Here is a 13,889-nt window from a genome sequence, read left to right on the forward strand (position 1 = left end):
AAAGTGCTTTTTGCCAGCTTTCATAAGAAATGAGCTGTACTACATAAAAACTGATCGATGGAAGGAAGTAGAACATATAGAGAAGGGGCAGTTGTTTGCACTCCAGGCTTATGTTTGGACACATGTAGTTACAAAGGATGTGAATTCAGTTTTCATATTTTGAACCTGAAAGCTGTTTTAAAACAATGTAAGGGCTTCTAGTTAGTAAATCTACTCAGTTGAATTTGCTAATACTTGCTGACCAGGAAACACTTACTATTTCTAAAATAAATATTCTAACTTGTTCTAGCTCCCCTGAATATAGAACTATGACTTCTCTGAGCTGAGGATCCTTTATGTTCTTTGGAACAGTCCATCTTTACAGGTGTGAGGAGTGGAGGACTTTGTTCTTTGTCACCTCCTTCGGTAAGCAGTATTGCTGATCTGAAAAAATAGAGTTTTAAAGATTGTCTGACACCTACTGGTCAGAGGACTTACAGATTTAGTCTAGGTTTTCCTGCCAGCTCCTTCTGGGAATTAAAATATCCCCTTTCCCCAGGACTCCATCAGTAACTCGATAGTTAAAGTTCTGCATTTTTTCCTAAAGCATTTTTGGATCATTGAGAAAGTACAGAATGTTTTACATGTGCATGATAATACACGGTACAGTTTTGATTTATTAACAAAAAGCAAACTTGCACTAAAATGTACTTGCTGTGTATTTGTGTATTGTTTCTGTTGTGCTCTATGTTTGTTTATGTATGTTGCTCTCCTAGAAGAGAAGTTTCTTTAAAGCAAAGGGTAGTATTTTGGAGCTGAATGTGAATGCTTGTGTTGGCATGAAGCTTATTTAAGAACAGGATCTGTAGCTGCAGTTCTATTAAAACCATGCCTGAGTTAAGCTGTCTAATCTGCAGTTTTTCTTGTTTTGGTACATATGTTCTGGGAAGGCAGAGAGGTCTTGGAGGTAAAGGATGCTTTTAAGCAGAATATTGAGAACTTGCAAAGGGAGTTTGTTAACATATCCTAACAATTAAATACTGTTACATGGAAAATGTAATACTCCTTTGTCAGTCATTTAAGAGAAGCCCACAAATGTCTTAAAAGGAGGTGCACAGTTTTTTTTTTTTTCAAGCTTTAAAGAATGAGCTTTAAAGATTTCAGACCAGAGTTTCGGATTTTTTGGGGGGAAATGAACTGGTAGTTAATTATATTATGGTAAGATAGACATGCTATTTTTCACCAAGTTTATTTTTGAGACTCACTTAGCATCAGCACTGGAAGTAGCTCTTGCATGGCAAGAGCCACATCTTGATTCGGGGAACTGCATTTAGGCTTCAGCTATTGTTTACCTGCTATTGTTTACTTGCTCCATTGATTTTGGCAAGTCACTTGCCTTCTTCTTCCCTTTGGCCCTGTTTAGCTCAAAAGCTGTCTTTAAAGTGGACTGTCAGCTAACACAGTCAGGACCCTGAACTCTTATGTGTTGTCACAGATGTATATTAATGGTTTAGATTCTGTGCTTTTAACTGAGATTTTCATGTCATAGTGACATGAAAGACAGATTTTATTTTCAGGACTGAAAAAAAAGCCATGTTTTAAGCTTCTGTACCTGTAAATAGCTGTCAAAAATAAGTAGCAGAACGTGTCGCTGTTAACACACACACAACCACAGTAGCACAGAAATATGGCAAAGCTCACAGAGGGAGTGTATTCCCTTAGAAAGTTTATAAAGTGTACTTATTTCCAGTACTTCGGGATTTTTATTATTTACAACAATATTATTGTGTATGCAATGAGGATAATGACTAGAAATATCTACATTGCTACCTTTTGTTGATCCCCTTTTCCCCCCGAAGAGTCATTCCACTTGGAGGGAGAGGGAGAAAAATGAGAGGAAAAGAAATGTAAAGAGAACAATTATTAGAAAACAAGTTTCAGAGACAAGGAAGAAGGGAAGAGGAAAAGGATGAAAAAATTGTAGTTGTTCAAACTTCAGATCTTAGCTTTCTTTCTGATTGTTCAGAATGAATGAGGATTATCAGCTTATTTCGATGTTCTTCCTTATCCTTCTCCATTCCCTTTCTCCTGTTTGATTTTTATTGGCCTCTTTGGTAGCAATTTTGGAAGACAAAAGCTTGTAGTAGGTGGGTAGATATATCTAGAGCAGAGCAGATTGCTTCCTACCGCCATCCATTCTTCATTTCATTATTATCAGCATTTCCTCCAAAGAATTGCTGATTAACATTGTACTGAAGTAAACAATATTTTTGTGCTATCCTGAATAATAGTAATAAAAAAGCTACCTTCTTGGTTTAAAACCTCACTAGTATGAGGGGGAAAAAAAGGATCAAGAGCTTTACAAAGTTAATTCTGCATATAATAAGTAAAAATTGTTCAAGTCTAAATGAATGTACTTGCGTGATGCTCATTAGTCTCGAAGCATCAGGTCTGTTATGATGTCTTTCAACTCTGCTATGACTACCACTACTACTTTCGTAAGTAATATACATAATTATATTTTACATTAGTAGTGTTTCTGCTGAGATGTGGAGAGTGGGATCCTGCTAGCTTTTTAAAATCAGGTTGTAGTGTTTTGCAGGAGGGTATAAAACTGAGGTGAGGACAGTCCAGTCCAACAACTCTTCTCTGTGTGCAACAGCAGGGGATATAGTTAGTCCTGCTGTGGTCGTTTTTGAAAGGGTGGAAGCCTGGGTAGGAAAGCAGAGTTGAAAGTGATGTATAAATCATCTGACACATCCTCCATAGGTTCTTGCTCTTTTTCTTTCAATGCTGGAACTCTCTTCTGTGTCTTTAAGATAGCACAGCTTGTCTGCAGCATTATTGTATTGAAGATAAGGCCTAAGACTAGCATGGGGAAACAGTTAGAAATTATTGCTTGCCAAAGCTCGTAATCTTATATCATGTTTGATAATCTTTTGCTTTACAAGAACACTTCCAGTGGCTTCCTTGGGAGCAAAGTCAAAACAGAGAGCTTTTGAAAAATCTCAGCTTATGACTGATGAATGCTGCATATTATACTTGAATGTACTATGTAATTTAGTAGTCTTTTCTTGTGCTAGTGTTGTGACAGAGTCCTCTGCAGCTGGATGCTGTTTTCTGGGGCAGCTGCTGGAATTAAATAGCTTTCTGTTGTACCGCTTGCGTGAACAGTAACAGCGCTAGTTGTGTCCTTCCCTGTGAGTGGTTGAAGTTAATTTTTCTCTCATTTAGGACAGTATCAGATGTAGTGTGTTATTTCTGAAATATCTTTTTCCTCCACTATAGGAGACTTCAGCTTTGCTAAGACAAAAATTCTGCAAATATGACCCCTTCTCAAGTCACTTTTGAAGTAAGAGGACCATCTGTGACAGGTTTGTATAGTAGAACTAGAACAAGACTGAACAGGAGAATGTTTAAAGACTGTCTTTGCTATTTTATTAAGGGGAAAGGAACATTCATTTTGATACTTGAACTGACAGGTCATTGTAAAATGCATTAATTAAGAACCTGCATGTGGAAATTTGAAAATCAAGATCAGAGAATGAATTCTGGACGCCACTGTATTTTCAAACGCCAATTTCACAAGTTACAGATTTTGATTGTAGCTATGAAATAATTATGATTGTTTTAAAATTATTTGATGTCTAATAAAATCTACCTAATGAGAAAGAATATGCTAGATAGTTGGGTATGTATTGATGTGTTTGTTTTAATTCTCTCTGCATTCCAGTTGAAAATTCTCTGACCAAGGAGAAATACGATCTTTACAGTGAGTTAGGGAAAGAAAGGATACAAAATCAATATTATATCTAATGTATTTCAGAAGCTCCTGTTAGTTGTCTGCTCATAATTTGGATTTCTTTTCAAATTTTATCATATATTGGTTATGCCACATCCTGAAGCATGAAATTTTGACTATCGTATTTTACTTCTGCCTAATGTAGTAGCAGGATTTTTCACTTACATAAATGGATATTAAAAATAAATTATTAAGCTGTAAGTCTCAGTGACTTTTTTGATAAAAAGTCCTGCAAAGTTTAAGTCCTTTAGTACAAGGAATAGCTACAGATAATAACTTTACTATATTTTAGGTGAAATTCTCTGACTTTTGGAAAAGGATAAAGTGTGGTGTTTTATTTACATTAACTATGTAAAATCTCTTTAAGCTCTGAGTTTGTCATCTCGCTGGAAACCTGTGCAACTTTATAAATATTTTCAGACCCTTTCAGAACTAAAATAAACCAGTGTTAGTTTTCTACTGAAGTCCTTTCTATTTTCTTAATCCCCCCTCTTTGGAAATAAGGAATTATAACTAGATTAAATCATGACACGCCATTGAATTAGGCAGAGGAATTAAAATACTTAGTGTTCTATATGGAGTTCTTCAGTTATTAACATTATATTCTTATTTGCTTTATGTTACAGTGAGATAAATAAGCTTTCAGCATGACTGATGTTTCAGAATCTGTGGTTTAGAGTTAGAATGTGCAGTGATCCTTTTTCTAAGCTGGGACAGCTTTGGAAATGGGCTTTTGATTTAAGAAAAAAATTGTTTTCTGAGCTCTACAAGATGCTCTGCTCTGTGTTTCTCTTCTGTCTTTCTCTATAAGATCACTGGAATAGTCTGGCATCTTCTTGGTCTAGGGCCAGTCTTGCTTTTTGTGACTAGTTGCTTAAATTTGAACGTCGCAGAAGATAGCATTTAGGGGGAAAAAATCCTGGAATGCACTTTTCTATTTTCCTTTTTTTTTTTCCTTTTTTTTTTTTTTTTNTTTTCTTTTTTTTTCCCACAAAGGTATTACAGATTTCATATTTGTCATTCTGTACTTCTTTACATTGCTCCTACTACTGATCAAAGATGTTGATAGCTGATATTAGAAACTAATATTAGAAACCTTATATGATGAATCCAAGTATAGACAGTTAATCCTATCGTTGTATAGAAAACTTGAACAAGATATTTGCAACATCACTACATTAATGAAACGTCGAAGTGTTTTATTCCTTGCTCTGAAAGAAATTTTTACACTCTAATTTCTATTGGTAGAGTCCAATACCTTAGGTTGGGGATAATAATAAGTATGAGATGAAAGTGGCAATTCAATGGCAAAACCATTTGCATGGATGATTTATTTCTGCATTGGCAAAATATGTAGTAGATGGCAGATAGTTTAGAAGTAGTCATTTACAAAACGGCTTAGGGAAAGTATTTTTCTCTTGTTTCCAAATTCAGACATGACTGGCTTGTGATGTAAGGCAGCTTAGTAAGCAAGCCTGTTTTGTCTTCTATTTCCCCCTTCCCCAGTTTAATATATACCTATTTTTATTTAGTTAGATTTTTTTTACATGAGTTTTCTGCTATCTTATGGTCTCTGAACATACTGAAGGTTTCTCTATTCGACATACCCCACGTGTATCTTCTTCATCTAATTTATCTATTTGCATTAGCTGGTAGCATTGAGATTTTGATTTTTTAGCAGCAAATGGATTTAAAAGTGAATAGCAGCATATATGCACAGAGGATATTACTTTATCAGATCTGTTCCTGGAATAAGATAGATGTAGTATTTACTATCAGAAAAGATAAAAATTTTAGTTATTCAAGTAATGTGACAAATTTGTAAAATAAATTTTTAATCTGAAGAAGAAATGAAGGTGTCAGATCATGCAGAACACTACAATTGCAATTCAGATCTCAGATTTTATTAACAGCCAAAGGGAAGTCTTGAGACAGCCCTGGCTGTTGACATGTTGCTAACGGAAAAGTAAACCTTGCGTAAGGTTTCAAGTGCTTGAGAGACCAGATTTATTGATTTTTAATTGTGCTTATTACTTTGACCTTCACCTTTAGGAAATTGAAAGGAAGTTTGCCAAAATTAATTGGCAGCTACCAAACAGAAGCAGCTGAATGCGGGATTATAGCAGGTTGGCAAAGTTCCTGCTACAGACAAATGCTTGTCTGCAGAAGTGACCATTGTAGGTAAATAAAATGGAAAAAAAATGGAAAAATGGAAAGCTTAGATGTCTGTCCAGTGTTAAATTTCTGTTTAGTGAAGCGCTAAACACTGCTCCTTAGTAAAGATTATAACCTTCTGGAGAAAGCTTTACAATTAAAGAATAAATAGACCTTGGATGAACTGGGTCTATAAAGCATGTGGCTACTGCAGTTATCCTCTTGCAGTTTTGCAAGCCACACTTTCCTCGCCTCATTTGCAGTATTTCCTCTGTCATCAGCAAAGTTGACTTTAGAGGAGCAGCTTTTTTTTATTGATGATATCTGCAAATAGGGAAAATAGTTCCGATTTTGGTGACTAGTTGTGAAGAATTACTTGGCAATTACTTCTGTGATATGAGTGACATAAGGAGATGACAGGATTTTTTTTCTGCTGATCATAGCATTGATATTTCTGATGTATTTGGAAATATCGTGTGTTCTTTTTTTGTCAAATTCACTGTGGGGAGCAACTGGTGTATGTGAGGTGAGAAAACTTTCCTGGAGCGCTGAGTGCGCTCAGTTTCCTCAGCGTGGACCTTTCAGATTGAGGACACAGACAGCGGTTCCAGCTGGCAGGGCAAATGAGCGTCCTCAGCACGGAAATGATGCTTGGGCTTGCTCCTTCTGGCCAAATCACTTCTGGAGTGAACAGCAATTACAAAATTACCTCAATTATGAAACCATGCATCTAGCTTTTATATGCTAGTGAGATGGAGTGCTTCGTTTTTGCCTCATCTTAGCAAAAAGAGGATTGCAAGCTGTGACTGTGGCTCTGACTCCTTTAGATCTTCACTGTGGCACTGAATATTCACACATTTTGAGAAAGAAAAGGAAAACTGTTACAGCCAAATATAACTAAGAGGGGTATGATTTGGATTACACTTCAGAAATGGGTGAGGATAGAGACCTTACCCTTCCCTCCTATGATAAAGCTGTCTATGACAGACCTGCATTTGCTTTTAACTGGCTATTGAATAAGGCAGCCCTCATTCTTTTGCAGTATCTTTAGATGTACTTTAGTCACTATTTTGAATGAGTATTAATAGAATTTTAGCTTCTATTATATATCTTTAGTCAGAATTTCTAAGTCTATAGTATTCAAGCAGTTGTTCATCCATCTTCCTTTCCCGCTGAAGAACAAACAAACAAAAATGAAAATGAGCTACAGTATAAACTGGAAAAAGTAAATGACCTGATCTGGACTATTATATAAAATGAATTGCATAGTAAGTATATTTGTACAACTAAGTTTTGTCTGCATTTGTATGCTTACAGTGAGTATCCAAAAGCTTTATTTTCAAATGAAGCAAATGATTTTGCAGAAGCAGATTGTAGTACAAGATGTTCTTGGTTAGCTAAGACAGTAAACTGCTTTTAGGATCAAATAATCTTAATGTTTTCTTCGGTGTTACATTTCTGTATGTCTCTTGGGATTGCTTTTTTTCTTTTTTTCCTCATAGCAAAACCTGATGTCATCCTTTTATTAGATTAACCTGTAGAGCTGGAAAAAGCAGACACAGTTTTAGAAGCATAAACATTTCCTCAGGACTATTTCTTTCAAATTTGAAGTTTCATGTGGCTTACTAAAAGATGCATTTGTATAGATTGTTCACCTCTTTTATGTCTTTATTATTGCAGCACCATTACATTGACTATTGCAGCACCATTACATTAACAATTGGAGAACGTGAAATTATTATTGGAGACCCTGGCTTTTATTAATGGTTATTTCTCTGGGACTTTTCAGCCACAAATTTGATCCTTGCTTTTGCTGCTGACAGACCGAGTAGGATGATGATCCTACTTGACCTGCAAGTAGGCCAAGTATCCTGATAATTTTAATGATCTTACAAGAGGGTACAATCCCTCTTCTCCCCTCCCCTATTTTTTCCCCCCCGAACATGTATTATCCAAAATGAAGGGTGGGGAATATTTTCTTTCTGAGGCCAAAAGCGTTGGCCTGGGTGCGTGGCTCTGAATATTTAGACTATACTTATTAATTCCATGGAGGCTTGAATACTAATTTTTCTTCTTTTTCTTTTTTAGGAGAAGTTTTTGCAATATGTGGGAACTGCAATGTTTTGGGAAATTGGAATCCACAGGTTGCAGTAATCCTCCAAAATGTTGATGGGTAAGTCTTGTGTGGTGGGGGTTTTGTGTTTATTTTGTTTTGTTTTAAGTAGCTACAGTTCTGGAAAAATCTATTCTTTGAGTTTATAACTGTTAAACCTCACTTTCTGTTAGTAGAACTCTGTAGAATTTCATTTCTTACCCTTGAATTTGAATGCAAGCTTAGGAGGTGTCCAATAAAACATGTAACTTCAGGTGCTTTTCTAATTATGAATGATGCTTTGACCATTGTGGGCGGCATATTCAGTAGTATACTTTGAATAAGAAGCTGCTATGGAAAGAAGAGTTATGGATAAGTCAAACATACAGAAAGTACGCAGGACACCAGATGTGGCCTCACCAGGGCTGAGCAGAGGAGGAAGGATCGTCCAGCTCCACCTGCTGGCAACATTCCTCCTAGATCTCTCCTGATCTCCCGTCTTAACCATTCTGTGATTCTCTGTGATTCTGTAATGCACCCCACAATCCTATGGGCCTTTTTGGCCACAAGGGTATATTCCTGGCTCATGGTCAGCTTGTTGTCCACCAGGACACCCTGGTCTTCCTCCTCAGCGCTGCTTTCCAGCAGGTCACCCCACTGTCCTGGTGCCTGGGGTTATTCCTACCTGAGAGAGGACCCTGGACTTGTCTGTGAACCTCATGAGGTTCCCCTCCACTTACTTCCCCAGCCTGTCCAGCTCCCTCTGAGTGATAGCACAGCGCTCAGCTGCTCTTGACAGTTCTGTATCATCAGCCAGCTGGCTGAGGATGATCATTGATGAAGCTGAACAAGACTGGACCCAGTGCTGACCCTGGGGGACACTGCAAGCTACACGCCTCCAGGCAGACTCCGTGCCACTGAGCACAACCCTCTGAGCTCTGCCATTCAGCCAGTTCTTAGTCCATCCCACTGTCCGCTCACCTAACCACACTTCCTGAGCTTGCCTATGATAGGGGAGACAGTTTTGAAAGGTTTGCTGAAGTCAAGGTAGACAGTATCCACTTATCTACCCAGCCAGTCATTCAGTTGTAGAAGGTGATCAGCTTGGGTCAGCATGATTTCCCTTTGGTGAATCTGTGCTTGACTGTCCCGACCACCTTCTTGCCCCCCACATGCTTACAGATGCCATCCAAGCAGTGTTGTTCCATCGCCTTTCCAGGATTGAGGTGAGACTGACCGGCCTGCAGTTTCCTAGATTGTCTTACTTGTCCTCTTTGAAGAGTGGTGTGGCATTGGCTTCCTTCCAGTCCCCAGGTACCTCTCCTGTTCTCCATAACCTCTAAAGGATGAGGGAGAGTGGCCTAGCGATAACATGTTACATCCCAGAGCAGTCTTGGGTACATCCCATCGAGGCCCATGGCTTTGTAGGTGTCTTGTTTGCCTAAATGAGCCCTAACCAGATCCTCTTCAACAAGGGGCAAGTTTTCCTTTCTCTAGCCTTCCTTTCTTGTCACCGTGGTCTGGGATTCCAGAGGGCTGCCTGCACAAATAAATAATGAGGCAAAGGTGGCATTCAGTAACTTGGCCTTCTCTGTATCCTTCATCACCAGAGCCCTGCCCCATTCAGCAGCAGATCCGTATTTTCCCTAGTCTTCCTTCTGCTACTGATGTATTTGCAGAAACTTGTCTTGTTGTCCTGGACATCCCTTGCCAGATCTAATTCCAAATGCACCTTAGCATTCCTTGTCCCATTCCTGCCTGCCCTGACAACACTCCTATATTGCTCCAAGTGACCTGTCCCTCTTTAGCACATTCTGTGCACTTCCTTCTTCTGTTTGAGTTTTGCCAGGAACCCCTTGCTCATCCACACAAGTTTCCTGCCCTCTCTGCCTGACTTCTTGCGCTAATCTTGAGCTTGGAGGAACATGGAGGAATCCAGCACTTTAGTCCTTACCCACAAGCTCTTCACTTGCTCTTCGTTCACTCCTAGGCAGAGCTCTGTGCATTCCTGTTGCTCTCTGATGTAAAGAGCAACCCCTCCACCTTGCCTTCCTGGCCCGTCTTTCCTAAAGAGCACACAGCCATCCATGATGGTATTCCAGTCATGCGGCCCATGTCTCTGGAATTGCAATGACAGTGTGACCCTGTGACCACACACAGATCTGCAGTCCCTCCTGTTTATTCCCGTGTTGCGTGCATCGGTGTACAGGTATTTCAGGGAGGTAATGGAGCCTGCAAGTTTCCCAGTAGGGCTGCAAGGAGATCCTCCATAGTCATGTCCTGCGCCCACAGGAGACACCCCCAACTTGAGCTGCGTGATGCTGACTGCCCTCTTTCTGTAACTCTTCCCTTCCTCTATCTTGCCTAATTTAAAGCCTTCTTTACCATGCTGTCCTACTTGCTGGTAGACACATATGCCCTGCTTCGTGCTCATCTCTCCCCCTCAGCTGTCAGTCGTCAGACAGGATCCCACCGTCGTAGGAACTGAAAAGCTGCTGCCAACACCAGCAGCTCAGCCGGTCATTAACCTGGAAAATCTCCCTCCTGCTTCCATCCTTCCCCCTCACTGGCAGCAATGAGGAGAAAATGACCTGGGCTCCCAGACCATTAACCACCATCCCCAAAACTCTAAAATCCTGTTTTATGATTCCAGTTTCCTAGTATCATTAATGCCTACATGGAAAAACAGCAGAGGGGAATAGTCTGAAATTTGTTGTGGAGAGACTGCCAAGGCTCATCCAGCTGATATTTGAATGCCTGGCAGACACCAAACCTCTCTGGTCAAGAGATTGTGGGGCAGATCTGTGCCCCTGTCCCCTGCAGTAGGGAGTCATCAACAGCAATCATATTCCAGCATATTTGCCTGCTATTTTTCAGCCTCTTTCTAGAACAGATTGTTGTAGAGGCTTAAAAGCTGCAAAATGTATGTAACTGACAGAAGTATTTAGATGAGGAAATTCTACTCAAAAAAATGTGTCTCTATTAAAATCAGTGGGGTTTTTTTGATGACAGCAGAGTTGTGAGTCTAAAAGTGTTTTTAGAACTTTGGATTATACAACTGTTTTTCCACAGTGTATGGAAAACAACTGTGAAGCTTCCTAGAGGAGTTCCAGTTCAGTATCGATATTTTAAAGGGTACTTCTTAAAACCTAAGGTATGTATGGCTATTTTTATTTTAACTTGGCTTATGTTGAGTGAAAAAAATTCCTCAAGTTTGAATGAGAAAAGTCTTTACTTCAGTTTTTAGAGGGAATTCTTAAATTATACAAAACATTAAAATGCTTATCAAATTATAGACATTATTTTTAGAAATACATGACAATCCACTGTTAACTAATTATTGTAATCAAGTTGCATTCTGACTTTTAACAGTGTGACTGTTTCTATAAAAAAAAAAATCCAGTAGAATTATCTGACAATATTGTATCATTAAGCTTAATAATATGGGGTATTTCTCACTTGTTGTAGCAGCACTGTAGCAACTTACAGACTTAGAATTAAATACGGACGTAAATAAAGCAAGTATTTCTGGCATGTACGCAAGTAATAGCAGGACAAAAGTGATTAATTTTTGGTTAATTTACTTGAATTCTGACTTAGAAGTTAGTTTATTTTTTTAAATCATTGCAGATGTTTTTGGCAAGAAAGCAGAAGTATTGACTGGGTTTATTCCTGTATAGCTAATGCATGTTAACCTTTTCCAGTGAAAAGTAAAGATCGGTGCTTTCTGGTATTTTCTCTAGGTTTGTGTGTGGCATTTGCTTAATTAAAAAAAAAAAAAGAAGAGAGAGAAATAGGCTTTATTTTTTTTTCTCTCTTAAACTCATTCAAATCTGCATGCGAGTTGAATGTGTGTGTCCATATGCTGATCAGTGTATGAGGGAAGATCAGATTAGGATGAGATGGATGGCATCAGAAAGGTGTTGGACTAACTGGGGAACAGGAGCAGCTCCCCTTTAGCTATTTGTCTTAATAACCAACAATAACTGAAGAAATCAGCCTTTCCAAGTTATATTTGCTGTCTTTATTGCTTCTATTGATTTCCTGTAGCTATCTACTTTGGGCTTTAATTTTTCATTGAAATAAGAATTCTGAAGACTGTAAGTAAATATGTAAAGCATTGCAGAATGTTGTGCTCTGCATTTCTTTAAGTATTGTGAATTATTATCAATAGTGTGTAAGCCCTTAACAGCTGGACTAGCCTTTCTTTCACTGAAAATATTTGACAGAGTTTTCAAGAAAAAATCTCAAGTGAAAGATACTAATTTGAAAATAAATACAAGAGGCTGTACCCTGTTTATTATTATTATTTCAACATTTGAAATAGTCTAATCATAAATTGTCATTTAAATTACGATTCTGGAGCAAAAAAGGGAAGGCCAATAATAGATTTTTTTTTCATATTGAGGTCAGAGTAGGTCAGTTAAAGGTAGCAGCTTTGATGGGACCCTTTTATTTCTTGTAAATGCCCATAAGTTCAAAATGTAGGCAGCAACTTGCTACAAAGAGCACACTTAATGAGAACAAATTGGCAAAAATGTTCTCTTAGACAACGCAAGTTTCCATTTTAACATTTGCAAAAGCTTACGACGTGTGTTGGTGAGTGTGTTTCTTTGAGTAGGTGCTCTGTATCGTGCACGCTTTATGTACCGTGTGATGCAGAGTCCGCCAAGGTAAGTATGATTTTTTTGGATGACAGAGAAAGAGCTACTGTGTGTAAAAAGAAGAAAGGAAAAAAAAATCCACAAAACAAAATATATGTATTGCCAGGGTAGAGAGTTAGCCATTTCCCTGCAAACCGTTAAGAGCATAGGACCATAGGATTTTTGTAAAACAATTTTTCATAGCTGTGTTTTTCCTCAATGTGTTATTCCCCTTTTTGTGAATTTCTTTCAAGAAAAATGAAAAAACAATGTACTTTTATTCTAACACCAATGTAATACACAGTATGGTGCAAATGAGACAGGTTTATGGAGGACCTAGCTGTTTGTACAATTAGTATCTCTGATACGGAAAAGATATTTCTAAATTAAAAAGCAATTCTTAATATTTTTATATCAGTAGATTTTTCATTAGTTTTTACATTAATTTACTTTGCACTGATTAATTTCCAGATTTTGAAAGGCTTCTGAAGCAGGATCCATTGGACAATGCTAACATTTTGTATCGTGCAAAATGTTCAATCATGATCTTTAATTTGCTGGACTATTGCTTAAATCTCCGTGTAGTCTTAAAGCTGTATTAAAGTTTGAATGTATCATCATATAACTGAGTAAATCATGCTGAAGAGTGAGTCAATGTAAAATTCTCTTTCTGTAGGAACTGCATTTTGGAAGACATTTGAGGTGGCCAATTATATACATTATATACAATTATATACAATTATATACAATTATACACATACGTGTGCATGATAGAAAATCGGGGATTTCTCTGCACAGAGAAATAAACATTTTCATATTGACAAAAATACTGGAACAGACTAGATGTGAAAATAATTCACATTTAAGAAGAAGCAAATAGGAAAGTATTTGCCTCATCTCCCTAAAAATTCCCATTTAGGTATGATTTATTTTCAGTTAGTATTTTACTTGAACAGTAGGATGTCAAGGAAAGTTTGGTTTGTTTGCACTGAAGTAGTTTGGTGTCATGAAGATGATTACACAGAGAGTATTCATTTACATTGAACATTTCATCGTTTTTCCTTTACGTCGAAATACAGATAAATGAATATACTTATATATTTTTTCCTATAAACTTGGTGCGTGTCTTGATGCTTGCATGTCAAGGAAAAGAGATGTTAATACGTTGTGTACACTTTAATGATAATTTAAGATTCATCCTAAGCATTTTTAAAGAAAA

The 13,889-nt window shown here is 37.7% G+C and overlaps 1 protein-coding gene across 3 annotated transcripts in view; it reads left to right on the forward strand.

The window, feature by feature from the left end:
- GPCPD1 (glycerophosphocholine phosphodiesterase 1) overlaps positions 1–13,889 on the forward strand; it is a 39,564-nt gene that overhangs the window by 650 nt on the left and 25,025 nt on the right. The window contains exons 2-5 of one of the 3 annotated variants that reach the window (XM_026033963.1): positions 290–405; positions 3,268–3,353; positions 8,024–8,108; positions 11,100–11,181. In XM_026033963.1, the coding sequence (XP_025889748.1) occupies positions 3,305–3,353; positions 8,024–8,108; positions 11,100–11,181 (216 nt within the window). In that variant the 5' untranslated portion in view covers positions 290–405; positions 3,268–3,304. Of the gene's footprint in view, positions 1–236; positions 406–3,263; positions 3,354–8,023; positions 8,109–11,099; positions 11,182–13,889 lie in introns of those variants that run through there. The other 2 variants (XM_026033964.1, XM_026033967.1) reach the window with 2 other exon arrangements.

This window comes from Nothoprocta perdicaria, unplaced genomic scaffold (genome assembly GCF_003342845.1).
Source record: "Nothoprocta perdicaria isolate Ctin4 unplaced genomic scaffold, notPer1 scaffold_138, whole genome shotgun sequence".
Taxonomy (NCBI): Eukaryota; Metazoa; Chordata; class Aves; order Tinamiformes; family Tinamidae; genus Nothoprocta; species Nothoprocta perdicaria.